Here is an 18,564-nt window from a genome sequence, read left to right as displayed (position 1 = left end):
CATTAACATTTCTGCACAATGTTTCAATACTCTACGCCCCTGCAGCTTTTCAGCACTAACCAGCAATTCAAATTCATGTTGAGAGCGCAAACATCTGAGTGTGGTTGACCAATACATTTCCTGTTGCTTTGACAAAAAAAAAAGCAGATGTCAGAGACAGGAAAGCTGTTGTCCTGAGGTGAGTGTAAAGGAACTTCACGCACACGCCCATCTAGTCTGCAGTCTTATTTCCTTTGCTGATCGTCACTTCACAGCAGTTACATATGACTCAACTCAGCAGTACAGCCTCTTCATGTGCAACTCAATGGAAAATGTGGCATCTCAAGGTTTTCAGTGTCATATGTAAGTTTTTATATGTATATTTTTTGTGATTTGTCAAAAAAATTCTTCCTTCTTCTTATTCTTTCATAACAGTCATCATAATTTGATTTTGGCAGATTTCATTGCTGTTTGTGCAGCTCAGGATGCCAGTAGTGGTGAGAAACATTTCTTATACACTGATAAAACATGCAAATACAATGTGTTTTATGCATTGCACTGATTTGAAATAACAATTAAAAGCTATTTCTCCTGCTAGTTTAATCACATTTTCTTGTTAACTGAAAATACCTATAAAAATTATATTACCTATTCCACATTTTATGTCTTAAATGTGTTTATCGCCTGTATTAAATGAAAGCAGACTAAAACAAAGTTTAGGAAGTAGAACGTGAGAAGAGTTAACATGAGGAACATGAAGTACTTTGTTGTAATAAGTTTGGCAGTTCCTACAATCATAGACGCCTGCTGATGCAAGGTTAGATTTCCTTATTCTGTGGCAGTACTATTGCGTTTTTACATGGTCATGATTGTCTTATCATATAGACTGTATTGTCAATGTAGTGACTCCACTCTTATGTCATCTAATAGTGCATGTGGTGGACAAAATAATGTAATCAAGGCAAGGCAAGTTTATTTGTATAGCAATTTTCAACAACAAGGCAATTCAAAGTGCTTTACATAGAGCATAAAAGAATATAAAAGCAACACAAGGCAATGTAAATAGACATTTAAATACATTAAAAAGTGTTACATTTGGAAATAAAAAGAAGCTAAAATCAGTACAATCTAATCCAAAATATAGTCCTGCTATGTGTGGTACCTTAAAGTAATTTATGATCATCATTTTTTTAGAGAATATCTCAGAGGTGGTTTAACTCTGGAAGTTTTTGAAACAGCAGTTTTTGATTGTATTGAACTACATTTTATTGGTGTTCCTGTCACTCTCTTCTGTACTATAACATTAGCTATGTTAATCCCTATCAAAATTATATGACGTCTAATTTAATTAGGTTCAAATTTAACCGAGTGTCCACCTATATGGATTTTTTTCTATCAAGCTTTCATGCATGAACACAGAAGTTGACTATTACTGCTGCTGCTGTTTAAATCTAGGTATATTTGTAAAGCACAAATGTCGGTTGTTCTGATTCTGTTCTCCACACTTCTCCTCTTATCCACCAGTCACCAAAGCGTATGGAAAGACCCCAGAGTCGACGGTGCTTCCAACTGGTGAGACTGTAACATCAGTTGTTGCGCCATAAATAAAAATGTAAAACAGTATGAATGATCATGCAGCTTCCTTCAGTTTTCTGAAGGGTTTCTTACTTCCTGAAATCAAGTGTTTCTTTTTTGTAAGGCCTGATTGATATTTACATCATCGGATTCCACTGATTTTGGACAGTAAAATCTACAAAGACAGATGAGAAACAAGAAATCAGAGCTCAATAAATTACATCCAAATTATACCTGACAGTAGGACTTCCAAGGTTTGAATAAGAAAATGCAAAATCAGGGGTGTTGTCAAAAGTGTTCTAGCGGTTATCTTTACTGTCTGTGCTGGTTTATATATAGATAACATCACAACGTGGTTTGTCTCTTCTCCTTTTAGAAGAAATTTGTTAAAATTCACAGAATATAACTGAGCTGTTATTGACATAATTTATTACATTATTAATATATTTTAACTCTATTTCAAGGTATATTTTCCCTCTGATGTTGTAGTCCTTTTTAATATTATGAATTTTGAAATCGATGAATAGTTCATAAGAGAAGGAATCAATTGTCATTTTGGAGGTGCATGCATTTAATTTTTAACTGCATTAAATGCATAAATCATAACAAGAAGAACTCAAAAAACTCATTCCACGATAAGGCTCCTAATGCAAACTGACTTAAATGTACATGGATAATTCAGCCGTATGTTATTTCTAATTCTATGAATATAATTGAGAGTATATTCTAATAAACCTCCAGGGCCTCCTCCCGTACCATCTCTGCAGTCACAATCACCATTGGATGTGTTCCCCTCTGAGAAAGTGGAGTTCAATTGTAGTGTCAGCGGCAGCTCTAAGTGGACCTTCATCTGGAAAGTAGATGGACAGCCAGTAAACGATGCAGACCCAAATTTGTCTTTAGATGGGGAAGGATCAAAGCTTACAATCAAAGCATCACAAGCACATTCTGGAAGTTATGTCTGTCAAGGTCATGACACAACAAACAAAGTTACCACTGCAGATAGCAACTCACTCAAACTCAATGTTTATGGTAAGTTTTATTATCCTCTATCACTCATATTTATGTTGTGTGTCTAGCCAGCAGATGTAGATTGACATGCTTCCCCTTTTCTCTCTTCTTTATAATTAGAAAACAAGCCCAAGCCCACTGTGGTCCTCACTCCGCAGAAAGACAAGTTGTTTCCAGGAGAGTCTGTCACCTTCAAATGCACGGTCAACGTGTTCTCTGCATGGGAATATCTGTGGTACCATAATGGAAGTGAAATTCAAGGATTTAATAGTGATACGTATAAAATTAATTCTATAGCTCATCCTCACAGTGGACAGTACCGCTGCAAGGCTAAAAGAGGCAAAGAGCCATTCTTCACAGAGGAGAGTGAAACAACAACTCTGCAGGTTTCTGGTACGCATACGACCACTAACTAGGTCACACTGCTGCACGACATACAGTTTGACCACTTAATTCATGAGCCTTTATGCACATGTGTATGGTACAAATCATGCACTCAACATTTCTGTGCTCTTTTCTCCTATTTGTTTCTGATGAAGTAAGTTATTTTCATAAGGTTTTATCTTAAATTCAAAAATTTTGAAATTTTCCTTGCGATGCGTATTTTCAGACCCACCGACACCGTCTCTGAAGGTGCGTACTCCCTGGTTGGATGTGTTCTACACTGAGAATGTAGAAATGAGCTGTGAAGTTGACAGCCCTGACTGGACATTCATCTGGTTCAGAGATGGACAACATGTCAATGACGCCAATGACGTGGAACTGGAGGAAGACGGATCATCTCTCAACATCACTTCAGCCACTCAAACCCATCAAGGAGTCTATACCTGCAAAGCTCGGCTCGAATCCAGGGGTGTCACCTCTGGAGACAGCAACCCAGCTCAGGTCATAGTTTATGGTAAGCTCTCATGCCTCTGGGTAGCATTAAATTAACTTTACATGAATTCAGTTAGCTTAAAGAAATAGTCTGATATTTTGTGAAATATGCTTAATCACTTTCTTGCCAAGAGTTAGATGAGAAGGTTGGTGTCATTTGTGTACAGTGGATAATAGGAAGCTTAAATGCCACGTTCATGTCATATCCCAGTTCCCGTAATTACAATGTTCCAACTTGTAAATGGCGTTCATGTCAACCTTCAAGATGTAATTATGACTGGTAAACTGGGTTTTTGGCTGAACTGAACTGGCTGAATGCAGTGGTATCTCCTCAACTCTCACCAAGAAAGTGAACATGCTTATTTCTCAAAATGTCGAATTATTCTTTCAGAAATACAGTTATTACCTCTTAATTTAGATATTCATTTCCAAATGAACATTTGAGCACTTCATTTAGGTGGCCAAGTGTTGTAAGACTGCTTCTCAAGCTATGAGGTAAAGAGTAGCGATTATATGGTGTGAACTGTCTCTCTGTTTTAGACAACACACCCAAACCAACTTTGAGCAAGGATCCTGGTCTAAACCCGATGTATGTTGGAGAAAACGTGAAATTTACTTGCAAAGTTAATGTGTCCACTGGCTGGGAGTATCAGTGGTACAAAGATGGAACGAAGCTCACTGAAACCAGTGAAACCATCGACATCCGTCTTGGTCCTTCTGATGGGGGGAAGTACTCGTGCAAAGCCTCTAGAGGTGGTATTAAGTCAGCCCACAGTGACATGATGACTCAAGATGTTCTTGGTAAGTTAAAAACAGCAAAGTAATATCATTTTAAGATTGTATCTCAGAAAATGTTCAATTGCTTGTTTTAAATGTGTAAGATGCATATCATCTATTATATGTGAATGAGTTATTTTCTGTTGTTCCGCTACCTTCACTAAAGCCCTAAAAACCTGCTCTTCAAGTCAGTGAAACAGCCCTTTGATATCATTTTGCTTTCGTCAATTGATGCATTTTCTGTTGAAACAGGATGTTGTGGTGAAGCATAATACAGGGAGGGATAGAAGTGTGTGGTATGTACGTAGCGGTGGAATATCACTTAAGGAGAGAGATGAGGTTTTGTGTGAGGGGAGGTGTGCTGTTGCTTGTTAACAAAGTGAAAAAACATCAGAATGACTCATTTTAACAGTTTACACAGTTTCATTTAAAAGTTCAAAAGACTTATTGAGTCAGACAGAATTATTGCGTCAGTTCAGTCTTTAACATTTTGGGCTCTTTTGTGTTTCAACTGTTAAGACAATCCTGACGTCTTCTTTCATGTCAACACTTTATTAAGTCGGCGCTTTTGTCTGGTTGTGCTCCTATATCTCTAAAAAACACCATGGTGGTTTTTACTTTTTGTTTTGTTTTGAAAAAATACCTTTTTTTGTAGCTAGTTCCTTTTTTTTACAGATTCAATTAATCTTTCTTTTGTTTATCAGTATTTAAGTAAATTTAATCCCATTAATCCTGGCTTAAGCAAGCTTTTAAAAATATTTTACAATTTTATGTCATCTTGATTAAGATACACTAAAGTTGTGTATGATAGAAGCAGATACAACAATTATGTTGACTGTGCTTATCTAATGATTTATACTGTCTGGTAAATTCAAATACAATCAGGATATCAACGAGGGTTTAAAAAGGGGCTAATGTGTCTGTCTCTTTTTTAGAAATTCCTGTTCCAACTTTGGAGCTAAACACCCAGTGGTTGGATGTGTTCCCCACTGAGAGTGTGAAGTTCAGCTGTAAGATGCAGAACAACCTTGACTGGACATATACATGGTACAGAGACGTTCAGCCGATCCAGACTGATAATAGAAAAGCTACTCTTTCCATCAACTCTGCTTCAGATTCAGATGCAGGACAATATGAGTGCAAAGGACATCTCAGCGGCAGGTCTGTCAACAGCCGCTATAGTTCTGGACTTAATCTCACAGTATATGGTGAGTTTTTTGTTTTTTTTAAAAAATTTGACATAAAAATAACAGTAATTAGCTAACGTGGCACACCTGAAGAGTAAGCAGGTGGAGAGAGAGGGAGGGGATCTATAATTAGGAATGTTTTCTTACATTTTGGGCGATATGGGAAGGGGGGGTGGTCTGGAGTAAATATCTGATTAAACACATCTGGTTGAAGCTTCTTTTACTGATGTCAATGGTGTGTTTGTGTACCCTCAGATAAGAAACCCAGCGTCATTCTGACACAGGATCCAGAGTACAAGGTGATGTTCGCAGGAGAATCAGTCTCTTTCAGCTGTCACATTAATGTCTCCTCTGGATGGGAGTACCAGTGGTTCAAAGATGGCACTGAACTCAACGAAACTTCAAACAAGTATTCGATCAGCTCTGTTGCAAAAGCAAATAGCGGATCATATACATGCCGAGCAAAAAGAGGAAAGGATAAAGAATTCCACGTCGACTCCAGTCAGGCTATAAAACTTGAAGTTCGAGGTAAGTTTCTGTAGACTTCCTCCTAATATTTATTTGTAGTGTGCAGGCGTTGAATGAGTTGCAGTGCATCTCTGGTCAGTTATGATCCTATTACTCTATCTGGCTGGTCAGATTTTTTTATGAACAGGTTAACAGCTGCTGATATCACATAATACACATGCATTTCTTCTTCTTTGTGTGTTTAGAGAATAAGCCGAAGCCCTCAGTGATTCGACAGCCAAGTGGTGCTAATGTGTACACCGGAGAGTCAGTGTCCTTCAAATGTGAACTTGAAATCCCATCGGGTTGGCGGTATTCCTGGTACAAAGATGAAGAACACCTACCACACACTAACAGCAGTTTTGAGATTCATAATGCCACTTCATTGAACAACGGGACCTATAAGTGCATGGCCACAAGAGATAAAACAGGGTTCCAATCAGAGCATAGTGATGAACAGATCTTACGTATATCTGGTGAGCCAAAGAAAGTTACTTTGTGTTGTCGTGTTGTGATGTGTATTATTTACCGCTGTCATAATCTGTATTTATGTTTTTTTAATGCTGTACAATTTTGTGGTGAAAATCACATAAAAAGAGCATATCTCTAAGGGTACTGAAAGGGGGCTAATGTGTGTGTCTATTTTTAGAAATTCCTGTTCCATTGGTGAAGAAAGGCAGCCCGTGGTTGGATGTGTTCCCCAATGAGAGTGTAAGTTTGACCTGTGGGATGTCGGAGATCAGAAGTGAATGGAGATATATATGGTACCGAGATGGTCAGGTGATCCAGCCTGATGATGCTGTGACTTTTGACTCGGATGGAACTACTCTGTCCATCAGGTCTGCTTCAGCCTCACACCGTGGACAGTACAGCTGCTCAGGAAATTTCAAGAGCAGAACTGTCAGAGGCAACCCCGGTCATGCAGTAACACTTCGTGTTTATGGTGAGTGTTTTTTCTCACTTTTAAAGTTAAATACTTAAAAATTGTTTTATCTTGCATCTTGTCATGCTGATAGATGTGGCTTGTGGGATTTTTACATAAGCACATTATTTTAAAAGAATGGTTTGACATTTTGGGAAATACACTTATTTCCTTTCTTGCTAATAGTCCTATGAGAATATTGATACCACTCTCAGATATGAGAGTGGTACTGATCTTCTCTTGTAACTCTAGAACCAAAAGTGAATATGCATATTTCCCAAAATTTCAAACTATTCCTTTAACAAACTGCTTGCTCAAACTTGCTTTCAATCAAGTGAGGAAGTTTAGTCTCAGCATATCAAAATAGTCACTGAAAGCATCTACTAAAGCTTCTTCTTACTCTGGGCTGTGCAGTTTGATTTACATTAAAATGCTGTCATACAGCATCATAACAGCAATGACATTATTCCATTATTATTAACCCTCAGATACAAAACCCAGTATCAAACTGATGCAGAGACCCCACTCCAAGGTGATGCACACTGGAGATGAAGTCTTCTTTAGCTGTCACGTCAATGTCTCTTCTGGATGGGAGTACCTGTTTTACAAAGATGGGAATCCACTTGTTGCATCTGGAAACAAGTATTCCATCAGGTCTGTTGCGACAACAGACACTGGATCATATGAATGCAAAGCTAAAAGAGGAAAGGAGAAAGTCTTTGAAATAGATGAGACTCAGGCTTCAAGGCTTGACATTGAAGGTAAGTTTTCATTGACTTCCCTCTATCATTTTTCTGTATGTATTCAAGTGTTGAATGTGTTTATCAAAGTTTTCATTGTGTTTCTGCAGAACGCCCGAGCACAGCTATAGTCCTGTTAACTGGCTGGTCGGAGGTCTTTTCTACTGACAGCCTGATACTCAAATGTGAGGTGAAGGAAGGCCAGTACGCATGGAACTACACATGGTAATACACATCAAAAACACCAGTTTATACTATGTAGTTAAGTGTTCTAAATGTATTTGCATGTATACTATACTATATACTATGTGCATTTCTTTGTGAAAATTAAAACATACTAAATTTAAACAGGTCCAAAGAGGGGGAACCAATCAATCAAACGTTTTCCGAGAAATATACCGTCACACCCCACAATAACCCTGAGCAGAGCCTGTACACGTGCCGGGGTGTCCGCACCACGAGACCATTTTACTCAAAAGACAGTCAGTCTTTCGCAACCAAGAACCTTCGTGAGTACAATCAAAGTCTAGAAGTTCTGAATTTTTACCCTACAAGTATTCTCTCTCACATTCATTCTCTCTGTCTTTTATCTCTAGTTTTGAAGAGGAGGGTGCTTCTTTCCATCTCTGGCTGTCTCTTCTTTGGCATCATTGCCGTCTTCATTGGATGTATTGCCCTCAGAGTCTTCCACAGACCAGGTTTTACTTAAGTTTTAGTTTCTTTTTGAGTGCATGCATTCTTTAAAAAACTGCATTACTAAAAATGGCATCCTGACACTTCAGAATATATATTTGATCTCAAAGTGACAAACCTAAGCCAATGTCTCTTTTAGTTACAATGACGTGACCTTGTTTCTTTTCTAATCATATAGTGGATGAGTACGAGAAGCCAGAGGAGGCCGAGCTGTTTCTCACCATGGCTCAACTGAAGGACCGTGGCGGTATGTTGACACAAGCTGGTAGCCATTTCCTCATATGCTGCACATACTGCCCGCCCTCTGAGTTTTTTTTTCTTTGAACTGACAGTTTGTGAAACCACCCACTGATATTTTAAAGTTGAGATCTGACTTTCCTAGTTTGCCATTAGCTGGTGGTGCTCTTGTATTTAAGTTCCCTCCTCCCTCCTACAGATGCACCCAGTCCAATGGTTGATTACGTCACTGATGAAGCACTGAATGCTCCATCTAAAGGTAAAGAACCCATAGATAAGAAATGCAGATAATTAAAGAATGATTACTATATCGTATGTTCCCTGGACTCATTCCTCACTGACTGTTTATCTTTGCTTTGTTGCTTTTTTACAAACAATTTGACCTGCAGAAGGTGAAGAGAATGGCAAGATTTGCAGTGAATCAACACCACTACCAATAACCTCGCCGGAGGATGAAGGTAATATTATTATAATACATATACATTTTTCCAATTTAACATACTCTCTATGATGATGGGTGTGGTGCCAGTTACTTATAGCTAAGGCATAATATATTACTGATCCATCTTGCTCATCCACATCTTATTCTTTCTTGTCTTTCTAGCTGCGACGGCTGAGAACCCTGATACAGCAGAAAACGGTGGTGGGCTGGTTTCCTTTAAACAATAAGTCACTGAAGATGTATTTGCTTCATTTTAGCAGGCAACTATTAAGAAGGCTTTAGACTTGCAACAGCCCTGCGAGGCCTTAATAGTCGTTGCGCATCAGAAAACTGAATTTTTGTATGTATGAAAACTGGAGAAACAATTGCGCAATGCTTACAACTAGTGGGACAGAAAATATAAATCTGTTGCCATGTTTGCATTAGTGTTAAAGTAAAGCTGATGCTGATTAGAATTCAGTCATGAGTTTTAAATGTCAATAGTTTTAGATGTATCATGTCATGACTTGTGTGGACAGATGGAAATTTTGCACCATTGGTGGGGCTATATGTAATATCAAATAATCACTAAATTTACTGTAATTAACCATGACAAATTTCTTTGGAATCTATCAAATAGTTGTTGAGATATTATTCTCCAGACCAAAATGCTGGACCATACAACTATGTACTGTTATTCTGTATAAAACATTACTTGGTTGCACAATATTGTTTGAAATTGTACATTTTTTAATCCACAGCACTGATGAATTTACTTAAGGCACTGATAAAATATGAAACATTATTTATGTTATCACAATCTATCATATACAATGTCAGCTTTCATATAAATCAATGTTAGTTATTATACTGTACATATGTGATAATCTGTATGACTTTCTCCTTCAGTTAGTGTTTCAATTCTTAGAACAAACACCAGATGTCAGTAGATATAAGAAGTCAGGCTTCTCCAAAGCCTGAAACGCTGTAAATGGTTCTGCAATGAATGTTATTACTTTGTTATTCTAAAGCGACCAGTTCGATATAGTATATTTTTTTACAATAAGTAATGCTATAGAAATGCCATTCGCGCATTTGTGTCTGCCTATGAAATTATCAAAATAAAAAATACAAAATGTTGCCACGAGTGTTCATTCAAACTAATACTGATCTGCACCATCACATGTGACTGCAAGAAACACATTTTCAACCAGTGGGAATTTCACAAGTAGGCCGATTTGTGGTTCAGTCAGTGGGGAGATCTCGTCCATCAAGTGGACCTGTGACAGTAACAAGACAGTGGACAAGAGACACAAGAAGAAGAGAGTAATTATTCTCTCTCACACACACACACCCACACACACACACACACACACACACACATACACATCTTAAAATCAAAAGGCCCACAGAAGGCATGTAGATACAAGACTCACATCTACTTGAGGATATCAGCCAGTTTCTCCATATAGTAGTCATAGTTCTCCTGACAATCCTCCCAGGGTGTAAAGGTCTCATCCTCCTCCTTCTCCACATACGTCTCCCAAACAAGCAGGAAGTCACGTGGCTTCATCATCCTCATTTTACAGCCGGCACTCACCAGGGCCTTCAGCCCTTGTACTATCTCTGGCTGCTCCCACTCAAAGAGACGAGAGCAGAATATGCAGAGATGGAGCTTTTTATTCTTTTGCAGGATCTTGGCCAGCTTGTCTGCACAAGCCACGCAGGGACTGGATGATACGTACCATGTGACATCAAACTCCTGAGAAGAATTGCAGTTAGGAAGCACCTGGAACAAAAGAGTGAGGATTTATTGAGGTATAGAAGAGCTATAACAATCATGAGAGAAGTGCAACCGCTTGCAAACATAGAAAGAAGACCTACCATGGTGTTCACATATGTGCAACATGATGCTACAGTAAGAACAGCTGACTGTGCGAGCATTCATTACCTGTTGAAAGAAGGCCTCTTCGACGTGAGCTGTGGCATGTTCATCCTCCATATAACCTTTCAGAGGCTCTGTGCTGCCTCCTGCTGTATCCACTCTGTAGCACAGTAGGGTCTTGTTCCTCCCTGATGAGTATTCCACATTCCTGAACTGAAACTTGAAGTAGAACGGGCTCATCTGTTCCCTAGTGGAGAGTGAAATTGAGAGTTTCCATAAATCTAATATTAAGCAGCCTGTTTTGACAGTGCTGTCATCACCATTAGGGTTTTTTAGTGCATAAAGGTTAGATTGGCAACTCAGAGTGAAAAACCCTACCAGCATGATACATCTTTCAACGTTTTTTTCACTTTTATCTGTGACCTTTAATCGTGGTGCATGACAACACTATCCAGGTGAAAAGGCATTCACTTCCTGGCATAGCACTATGAGTATGAGTCACTTATTTTGTGATGAATTTGTCAACCATCAAAGACACAGTAAGACAATAATAAAAGAGTAATGACAGCAAGATCTCAGCAAGGGTGACACAGTGAATAGAATATTAACGAGGATACCGCTGAGTAAACTGACGTTTCTATAAATATTATTGGCTTTCAAATCATCCCATGGACTGTGGATGTGCCATGCCTTTCATGATTCAGGCACAAACACATACTTAACCTGCCTTTCTTTATTAATCTATTGACATATAAAACGTGAATAGCCACATGGATAACACAAATAGATCTATTATAGCTTTGATATCATATAAATAATACTAAAAGGACAACAACTGGGGGGGTAGATGCTAAGCAGACAGATACAGCAGGCCGGCATCTGTGTCGACTCTGTGACTCATTCCTATTCTTACTGCTGGGTTAATAATGATGGCAGGTGCAAGTCATTAGTATCCTCTCTCACTGAAATCAAATATAGTACACAGGCATACAGAAAGACAAGAAAAACAAATTTTACTCCAAAAGAAATCCACCTAACCAAAATATGGATGTGTGAAAGAGCAAAAACAGGTATGTAAGTGGGACACACTGACTCTGACATCTTTGTGGTGTATGTATATAATCTTACAAACCCTGTGACGATCTCGAACGGTGGCAGTTCAATGGGTTGAAACTCTCCATTTTCTTCACTGTTCTGTGCCTCCGCCGCTGTTGCCCCTTCACCTTCCCCATTCTTCTTCTCTTCATCCGCCTTGGGCTTCTCGGGGGTCTTCTCTGGTTTGCTCCTCTGAGTTGTGAGCTTGTCAGGCTTTTTCACAAGTTTCTCCTTCCCCTTTTCCTTGTCTTTATCCTTCTCATCATTCGTTTTGTTTTCCACCTTCTTCTCTTTCTTCTTAACACTTAACCGGCTGTTTCTGTCGGCCATGATTTTGTGTGAATGAGTGTTAGATAAAGAGAGGGAGGGAGAGAGAGCGGGAGAGTTGGTGTAAGTGGAGTGATAACCCTAGTGCTGTTACAGAAATAGATCCCATTGTGTGCCGTGGTCTGAGTCACAACGTGTGCATGTCTGGCTGGGGCAGGGGGTAGGTGGCTCAGTTAACTCACCCCCCCCTCCTCTTTCCATGCCCTGGCTGTTGAAAGGCCAAAGGATGACAAAAGAGTAAGTGCCCATGTGTTGCCTGACGAAGGACATACATTTCTTCCACACTTTATACAGTTGCCAAATAAAGAAAGGAAACTACTACTATTTTGTGTATAAATATGCAACACAACAAGCAGTAGCTCTTTAATCCACCAGACTTTCTAACTGTCAGAAGGTCAGCAACAGGCAGGTTATTAATAACGATGCTTAGCTGTGTGTGTGTGAGAGTGTGTATGTGAGTGTGTGTATGGGGTGACCAGGGTTCTCTTGATACTGAACACCGCTTTTCTTTGTGCCAAATCTGATGTCCTGCAGCCCTTTGGTGCTTAGCAATGCACCAAGGCCAGCTAAAGGGCTCCCCAAATAGAGCAAGACTGGGAGCCGTGCAGAACAAACAAATACAAACACATAGTGTGTTGGAGTGTTTGTCTCTGCGCAATGAATAAGAGTGCAAGAGTGTAGTGTGGCCCAGTGTGCATGTGCCCGTGAACAATCAATCTATGAAATCACCCTGCATCAATATGGTCCTCTGTTGAGGCCATTGTGTGGGGGAGGGCAAAATTGGTTTTGTAACAGTGTGTGTATTTTTATGTGTGCGTGTGTCTATGTGTGGATGGAAAATGGCTTTCTGCACTGCAGATGTAATAACTTGAGGCATAAGGGAGAGGGCGGGAAGGAGGGGGCAGTTCAATTACAATTTCCTCCCCTCCTTCAGTCTCACTCTCTGCCAAGTAATTCATTTCAGAGGCAATTACCACCGCAGCCCAGCCTGCTTGTCTAACTCAAATGGATGAACTGTCACAGCCGGGGGGTGGGGTGGGGGGGGAGGGAGGGAGAGACAGAGACGCTTCAAGCTGCTCCACATACTCACAAACGACAACACACCCGTGGGATGAGCGGCAAACACACTTTTCAAAGATAAACACACTGACACATCCACACGGATATCTGGCAACACATCTAAATCCATAGAGACATCCTGGGGTGATAATCATTGAGATCACAGCAGTCTTTGATAATTATGATCTATGAGGGAAATCTCATTGTATCTCACGCAGATTGAGGCACTTCTTCTGAAGCGATTTTCAACAACAACAAAAACAGTTACACTTGGATGGAAGCTGTGCTGCAGATGGTGAAAAGGAGATGTAATCCTTGTGACAGTCCTTGTAATCAGATCTATCCAGTCATCTCCAAATTGATTGATGTTGTTTTCTACTCATTATTCTAGTTCATTATTAATCACAAAACATTTATCAGTGCATTCAGGCAGTTTGTAACTTTGGAGAACAAGAAGTACAGTAGCTGCATATATTTTTCTGTTATCTAAGTCCTTCAGCAACAAGGTTTTGTGAGTCTAGTTGGCTGTGAGATAAAGAACCATGTAGGATGTGACTGCTGCCTGCCTGCTGACTCAAATTTAACTGTAATGGAATTACTTGCAATTACCCTGCCTCCCCACCAGCCCAGACTCACAGTTAGAGTCCCTGAATAAAGGCAAACACACACTGCAACATTCACAGTTTCTCCTTCAAAGCGATGCCCTGTAAAGTGGTTCTAAAATATTTCAGGGAGGTCAGACAAAGCAGAATCTTCTGTTGTGCCACATGCACACATCCTCTGCTAGTTTTCTGGGGCAGAAGTAGGGTCAAACCCATTTCAATTCCTCAAAGTTCAGAGGCAGAAACGGACATGAAATTGAAAAAAGATAAAAGTGCTGATAATAAAAAATGAAATGGAATTGACCTCCACTCTGACAGAGCACATGTGGAGTTATAGAGGACTGACAGCGGAAAATATAAATGAATTAAAAAAAAAGAGAGATCTGAAGCAGATTTTATCTTTTTTCCAATAGCAAAAAAGGTATGTAACGTACACACATGCATGAGTGCACTCATGCCTGCAAACTGCACACACCTCTGCAGTAGGAAGTGAAACTCATTTATTATGATGTCTCAGTGATGAGGCATAAATACAGAGAGAGAAAAGAAGAAGTGGATGATGCACTGTCATATTGTTTAGCAGCCGATGCCTTCCATTTCTCAATCATTTAAAAAACTATGTCAAACAAATCAATCACAACCTGTAGGGTCATTATATATCAGTGAAAATAAACCATATGCTATAGTATGCGATGATTGGCCGCTTCATTTGTCAGTGGGTTAATTGTTGGCTGGTAGAGTACAGACACAGGCTGTCTTTGGGGTTGGGAGGATAGAGAGTGGGGGCTTTGTGGTCTTGTGTTTGTCTGATGATGCTGATTTGGCAAAATAAAGTCTAAGTAAAGGCTTTAGTATTGATCTGCTTCTAGTCTCCTTGGTCCAGAACATGTGTTTTGATAGTCCGTATGCAGGCTACATGGTAAACAGATAGCAATCCACACCTAGTGAAGTCTAGAAAACCCTTCTCAAGAATGGGGCCTCGGCTCTGAACTCTGGGTAATTCCATCTCATATCAACAGATGTGCATTATGAGGACTATGTTATGTTGCTAGCTCAGTTTCTTTAGAGAGGAAATAGACATTAGTATCCAAGAAGTAACTTTACTGCAGGTTTAGAGTCTCCATTTTGCTACTAAGGTCAAAGAAATGTTTCACTCCTAGCTCTAAGTCCATAATAATCTGTAGTTGGCTTTGAGGTAGATGAGAGTCTCCAGGTTCTTTGGTAAGACGCGGCCATTCTCTGGCCGGAGATAGCGGCCAGCACTAGTGAAAATGCTCTCCACCACAGTGCCACAAGCAGGTATGGTCAACGCCCTTTTGGCCACCTGGGCAAGTAGAGGAAAGTCTATTGCTTTACGCCGCCAGTAATGCAAGGCCTCCTCGTCTGTGGGTTCCTCTCGCAGGTAGATGGCCAACTCCTGCTCTAAGCTCTTGGCCTGTGTCATTGGTCTCTGCTTGATGAAAGAGAACAGCTTGCAGGGCCGAGAGAGTGAGGAGACCGGAGATGGAGCTGGCGCTGGGGGAGTCTGGGAGTGAGGATGTAGGTCTGTGTTGGGGTCTGTGGGGCTGGAGGCTGTGGAATGTTTGGATAACTCCTCTATAAGAACTTGTCTGTGCCAGTCAGGGTTGCTGCTCCAAGTGAGCTTGAACTGGGGGTCCAGGGTGGTAGCAGTGATGTAGAGGGGGTCCTCCAGGATCGGGGCCAGCCGACGCTCTACAGCCTGGCTGAGTCCCACCAGGAGAGAGGGGCAGTGGGGGGTGGATGTCTCAGAGAGATGTTTACGAAGGCCCAGAACACATGGCAGAGCCAGGCTGATGGACACATGTCTGTCTGTGTGTATGTCTGCTTGTCGGTCTCCGTGCACCATGTCCCAGGCCTCAGTGAAGGGCTCCAAAGTGTCAGTGAGCTCCCTCAGCAGGGCTCTCTCTGAACCACCCAGTGCCAGTTCCCCTGGACCACTCATCTCCTCCAGGAACTCCACTGAGTCCAGCAGCCGTCGAAGCACCTGCATCAACACAAACAACAAAAGTTTAACATTTCTAAAACAGTGACTCACTTGTCAAACCATGGAAACACTCTCTTACTTCTGTTCTTGCAAAACATCGACCATTTCTCAGTTGAAACAGCTACATAATCAGTCTATGCAATGAATATTGTGGACACATACTGTATAGTAAATATGTATTAGTACAGTTATTTTACATACCTTAAGCTGAGCAGCCCAGTCTCTTACTGCAGGAGGGGTATTACCTGGTCCCCCCATCATCAGCCCTGGAACATCAAACACCTGGCTGAGTTTCTCTGGTGGGACAGCAGAGGTAATGTAGTTGTAGAAACAGGCAGCCTTGGTCAGTGCAGAGGAGAGCTGTGAACGGGAGCGCAACCCCTCCCTGACACACTGTTCAAGAGAGCGAGAGAAACAGTCCACACGACAAACACCCAGACCCTGCTCCCACGAGTCCTCCCATGCTCCTTCCTCTCCTCTGTCACCGTGGCCATTCCTAATGCCCTCCTCCGCATCGTTACCATTTTCCACCTCTTCTTCGTCGTCATCATCTTGCTCGTCAGCAAGAGGTGGTGAAACCAGGAAACCGGGAAGACAACATGGCTTTACTGTGGTTGTGACCAGGAAAGGGTCTGCAACAACACGAAATGCTCTTCCTGACACGCCGTGAGAGTGACATACTTCATCAAAATCTGAAAGAACACGACTCCCAGAACTGCCCCCACTCAGGGGAAGGCATGCCAGGAGAGCCGAACGCATCTGCCAGTCAGACGTTAGAAAGTGGCAGGTGACGCCGAGGTACCTGCAGAAAGAGAGAGAAGTGGACTAATCAGCGAGGGAGAACAACCTTGTGTCACTGTTCTGTTTTTGGTTGATTTCACCTCTTCTTACCCTGAAGTGGCTCCAGATAAGCCCCTCCGGAGATCCAAGCTGAGACTGAGAGCGTGCGCTGAGGCCAGGGCCTGACGGGTTGCCAGCTGGGCCTGGTAGGCATAGGCTGGTAGGAGCTGGCTCTGGATGTAGTGCTGGGGCTCTGGAGTGTAACGCGGCTCCAGGAGCTGAAGCAGCTCTCTGAAGCCGTGATTTTCCACTATGGAAACTGGCTGCAGATCTTGCACAATCATCTTAGCTATCGCCTCAGAGATCAGAACCTATGGTGACATAAAAAACCCTACATAAATAACCTTTATTATGGCGGATGATTTCAGTGCAATACCACAACACATAATTTAATGCTGTAGGATTTCATACAAAAGTAGGTCAGTTATTTGCATCTCAAGCGATGATGGACTATAACGCACACCTGACGTGGGTCATGTCTGTCAAACTTGGTCACCCCTCCTCCTCCAGAACCTCCTCCTACTCCTCCCTCCAGAGTTCCCATTCCTCCAACACCTCCTCCTCCTCCTCCTCCTCCACCTCCTCCTCCTCCTGCTCCTGTACTGATGGGGAGAGTATAGCGGGTATTCCCTCCATTGGTGGTGGTGAAACTGTGCAAGGAACCAGAGGAGTAACCCTCTCTCTTCATGTCTTTCCTTTTCACAAAGTCATCATACATAGCCTGGTGCTTACGCTGGATTGGAGAAAAAGAGAGACAGACACAACAATGTTATTTATTGACACATAAAACACTTGATTCACTGTTAATTTGTATACATGTCTGCACCATACTGCCTTGTCTTAATATCTGTGGGAGGAGATATAGATAAGTATGAGCAAATCCCCCCTTGTGGAGAAGCAACAGACTGTCTTTACAATCAGCTGACACTGTGTATTCTAGCCTACATGAAAAAAGATGCTGTGGGACCAGCAGTTTCAGCTGATGGTGGCAGAAATATGACAACACCAAGAATACGTGTAGATATTTTACTCCCGTCATGTCAACAAGGATATCATCCAATTCATTTTGAAAGCATTACCTTGAGATGCGTTACGAAGTTGGACGTGACACTCCGCTTCGCCTGGATTCTCGTGCCACAAGCCTTGCAGTTGGACTCGATTTTGCCATTTTCACCCTCAAACACAATATTAAAGTAATCCAGAATAGACACCTTCGAAACTGACGCCATTGGAGCCAACAGTTCGCCTGCTCCGAAGTAAAAAATCAACTTGCGATCAAGGACAATCTTGAGTCTGAGGTATCAATCTCACCTCGCCTCTTCTCATGAGCGCAGGCCAGCGTGTTTACGTCCCAATCCCTGACCACACATGAAAAAAAATAAATAAAAAAAATGTTGATGCCAGATGCGCAGACAAAAGAAAAAAATTGAATTCTAAGCAGGAGTTGCGTCGCTTGCACAAATCGGCCACAATCAGGATACACGGGCTGCTGCGGATGTCTGGGAACATCAATAATATAATCAAGGCTACATCCGTTGTTTCTACGCTGCCATCCGCCGCTCGGACGCAAGTGAAGGGGGCAGAGCGCTGTGTTTCATGGAGGCATATAGACAGTATTATAATTGGACCAGGAAGTACACACAATAAACGGGAGTTTCGTTCTCAATTTCGACAGTTCCCGGTAATGTTCGGCTGTCCCCAGTCAGGCTGCTTGGATAAGAGGGTGGTGGCACTCAATTATGCTCGTGTCCTTATAATAAGAGGAGGCAGTTTTTTCTCTGATAGCATTTCCAGGAGGGTTTATTATTAAGACCAGATGTCTGTAT

General features: G+C 41.3%; 3 protein-coding genes across 3 annotated transcripts; 1 reads left to right on the top strand and 2 right to left on the bottom strand.

Moving 5' to 3' along the window:
* Positions 1-194: 194 nt before the first annotated feature.
* LOC137184542 (hemicentin-1) lies at positions 195-10,065 on the top strand. The gene is made up of 19 exons (XM_067592315.1): positions 195-342; positions 438-476; positions 1,504-1,551; positions 2,296-2,586; positions 2,686-2,958; positions 3,176-3,463; positions 3,982-4,242; positions 5,154-5,426; positions 5,661-5,933; positions 6,119-6,388; positions 6,562-6,855; positions 7,323-7,595; positions 7,685-7,799; positions 7,926-8,083; positions 8,171-8,272; positions 8,446-8,514; positions 8,704-8,763; positions 8,894-8,962; positions 9,109-10,065. Exons 1-19 carry the CDS (start codon positions 264-266, stop codon positions 9,171-9,173), a joined length of 3,300 nt encoding a protein of 1,099 aa, XP_067448416.1. The 5' UTR covers positions 195-263; the 3' UTR covers positions 9,174-10,065.
* On the bottom strand, positions 9,655-12,345 carry apobec2b (apolipoprotein B mRNA editing enzyme, catalytic polypeptide-like 2b). The gene is made up of 4 exons (XM_067592331.1): positions 11,943-12,345; positions 10,877-11,057; positions 10,362-10,714; positions 9,655-10,205 (listed from the first exon to the last, which is right to left on the bottom strand). Exons 1-3 carry the CDS (start codon positions 12,233-12,235, stop codon positions 10,364-10,366), a joined length of 825 nt encoding a protein of 274 aa, XP_067448432.1. The 5' UTR covers positions 12,236-12,345; the 3' UTR covers positions 9,655-10,205; positions 10,362-10,363.
* Positions 12,346-14,378: 2,033 nt separating this feature from the next.
* Positions 14,379-18,528, bottom strand: si:dkey-109j17.5 (zinc finger BED domain-containing protein 4). The gene is made up of 5 exons (XM_067592303.1): positions 17,818-18,528; positions 17,202-17,471; positions 16,790-17,049; positions 16,100-16,700; positions 14,379-15,898 (listed from the first exon to the last, which is right to left on the bottom strand). Exons 1-5 carry the CDS (start codon positions 17,965-17,967, stop codon positions 15,056-15,058), a joined length of 2,124 nt encoding a protein of 707 aa, XP_067448404.1. The 5' UTR covers positions 17,968-18,528; the 3' UTR covers positions 14,379-15,055.
* Positions 18,529-18,564: the final 36 nt, after the last annotated feature.

Source organism: Thunnus thynnus, chromosome 6 (genome assembly GCF_963924715.1).
Source record: "Thunnus thynnus chromosome 6, fThuThy2.1, whole genome shotgun sequence".
Classification (NCBI taxonomy): Eukaryota; Metazoa; Chordata; class Actinopteri; order Scombriformes; family Scombridae; genus Thunnus; species Thunnus thynnus.
The sequence above is the reverse complement of the archived record's forward strand: the minus strand, read 5'-3'. Positions and strand labels throughout refer to the sequence as shown.

What these genes read in the sequence shown, in the direction of transcription:
- LOC137184542 (XM_067592315.1), top strand. Translation starts at nt 264, where the DNA reads ATGACTCAACTCAGCAGTACAGCCTCTTCATGTGCAACTCAATGGAAA. An exon ending in CAGAGTCTTCCACAGACCAG is followed by an intron (nt 8,273 to 8,445) that starts GTTTTACTTAAG and finishes CTAATCATATAG; the next exon opens with TGGATGAGTACGAGAAGCCA. An exon ending in TCAACTGAAGGACCGTGGCG is followed by an intron (nt 8,515 to 8,703) that starts GTATGTTGACAC and finishes TCCCTCCTACAG; the next exon opens with ATGCACCCAGTCCAATGGTT.
- apobec2b (XM_067592331.1), bottom strand. Translation starts at nt 12,235, where the DNA reads ATGGCCGACAGAAACAGCCGGTTAAGTGTTAAGAAGAAAGAGAAGAAG. An exon ending in CCGTTCGAGATCGTCACAGG is followed by an intron (nt 11,058 to 11,942) that starts GTTTGTAAGATT and finishes ACTCTCCACTAG; the next exon opens with GGAACAGATGAGCCCGTTCT. An exon ending in AAGAGGCCTTCTTTCAACAG is followed by an intron (nt 10,715 to 10,876) that starts GTAATGAATGCT and finishes CTTTTGTTCCAG; the next exon opens with GTGCTTCCTAACTGCAATTC.
- si:dkey-109j17.5 (XM_067592303.1), bottom strand. Translation starts at nt 17,967, where the DNA reads ATGGCGTCAGTTTCGAAGGTGTCTATTCTGGATTACTTTAATATTGTG. An exon ending in ACAGACATGACCCACGTCAG is followed by an intron (nt 17,050 to 17,201) that starts GTGTGCGTTATA and finishes ATGTCACCATAG; the next exon opens with GTTCTGATCTCTGAGGCGAT. An exon ending in ACTGGGCTGCTCAGCTTAAG is followed by an intron (nt 15,899 to 16,099) that starts GTATGTAAAATA and finishes GTGTTGATGCAG; the next exon opens with GTGCTTCGACGGCTGCTGGA.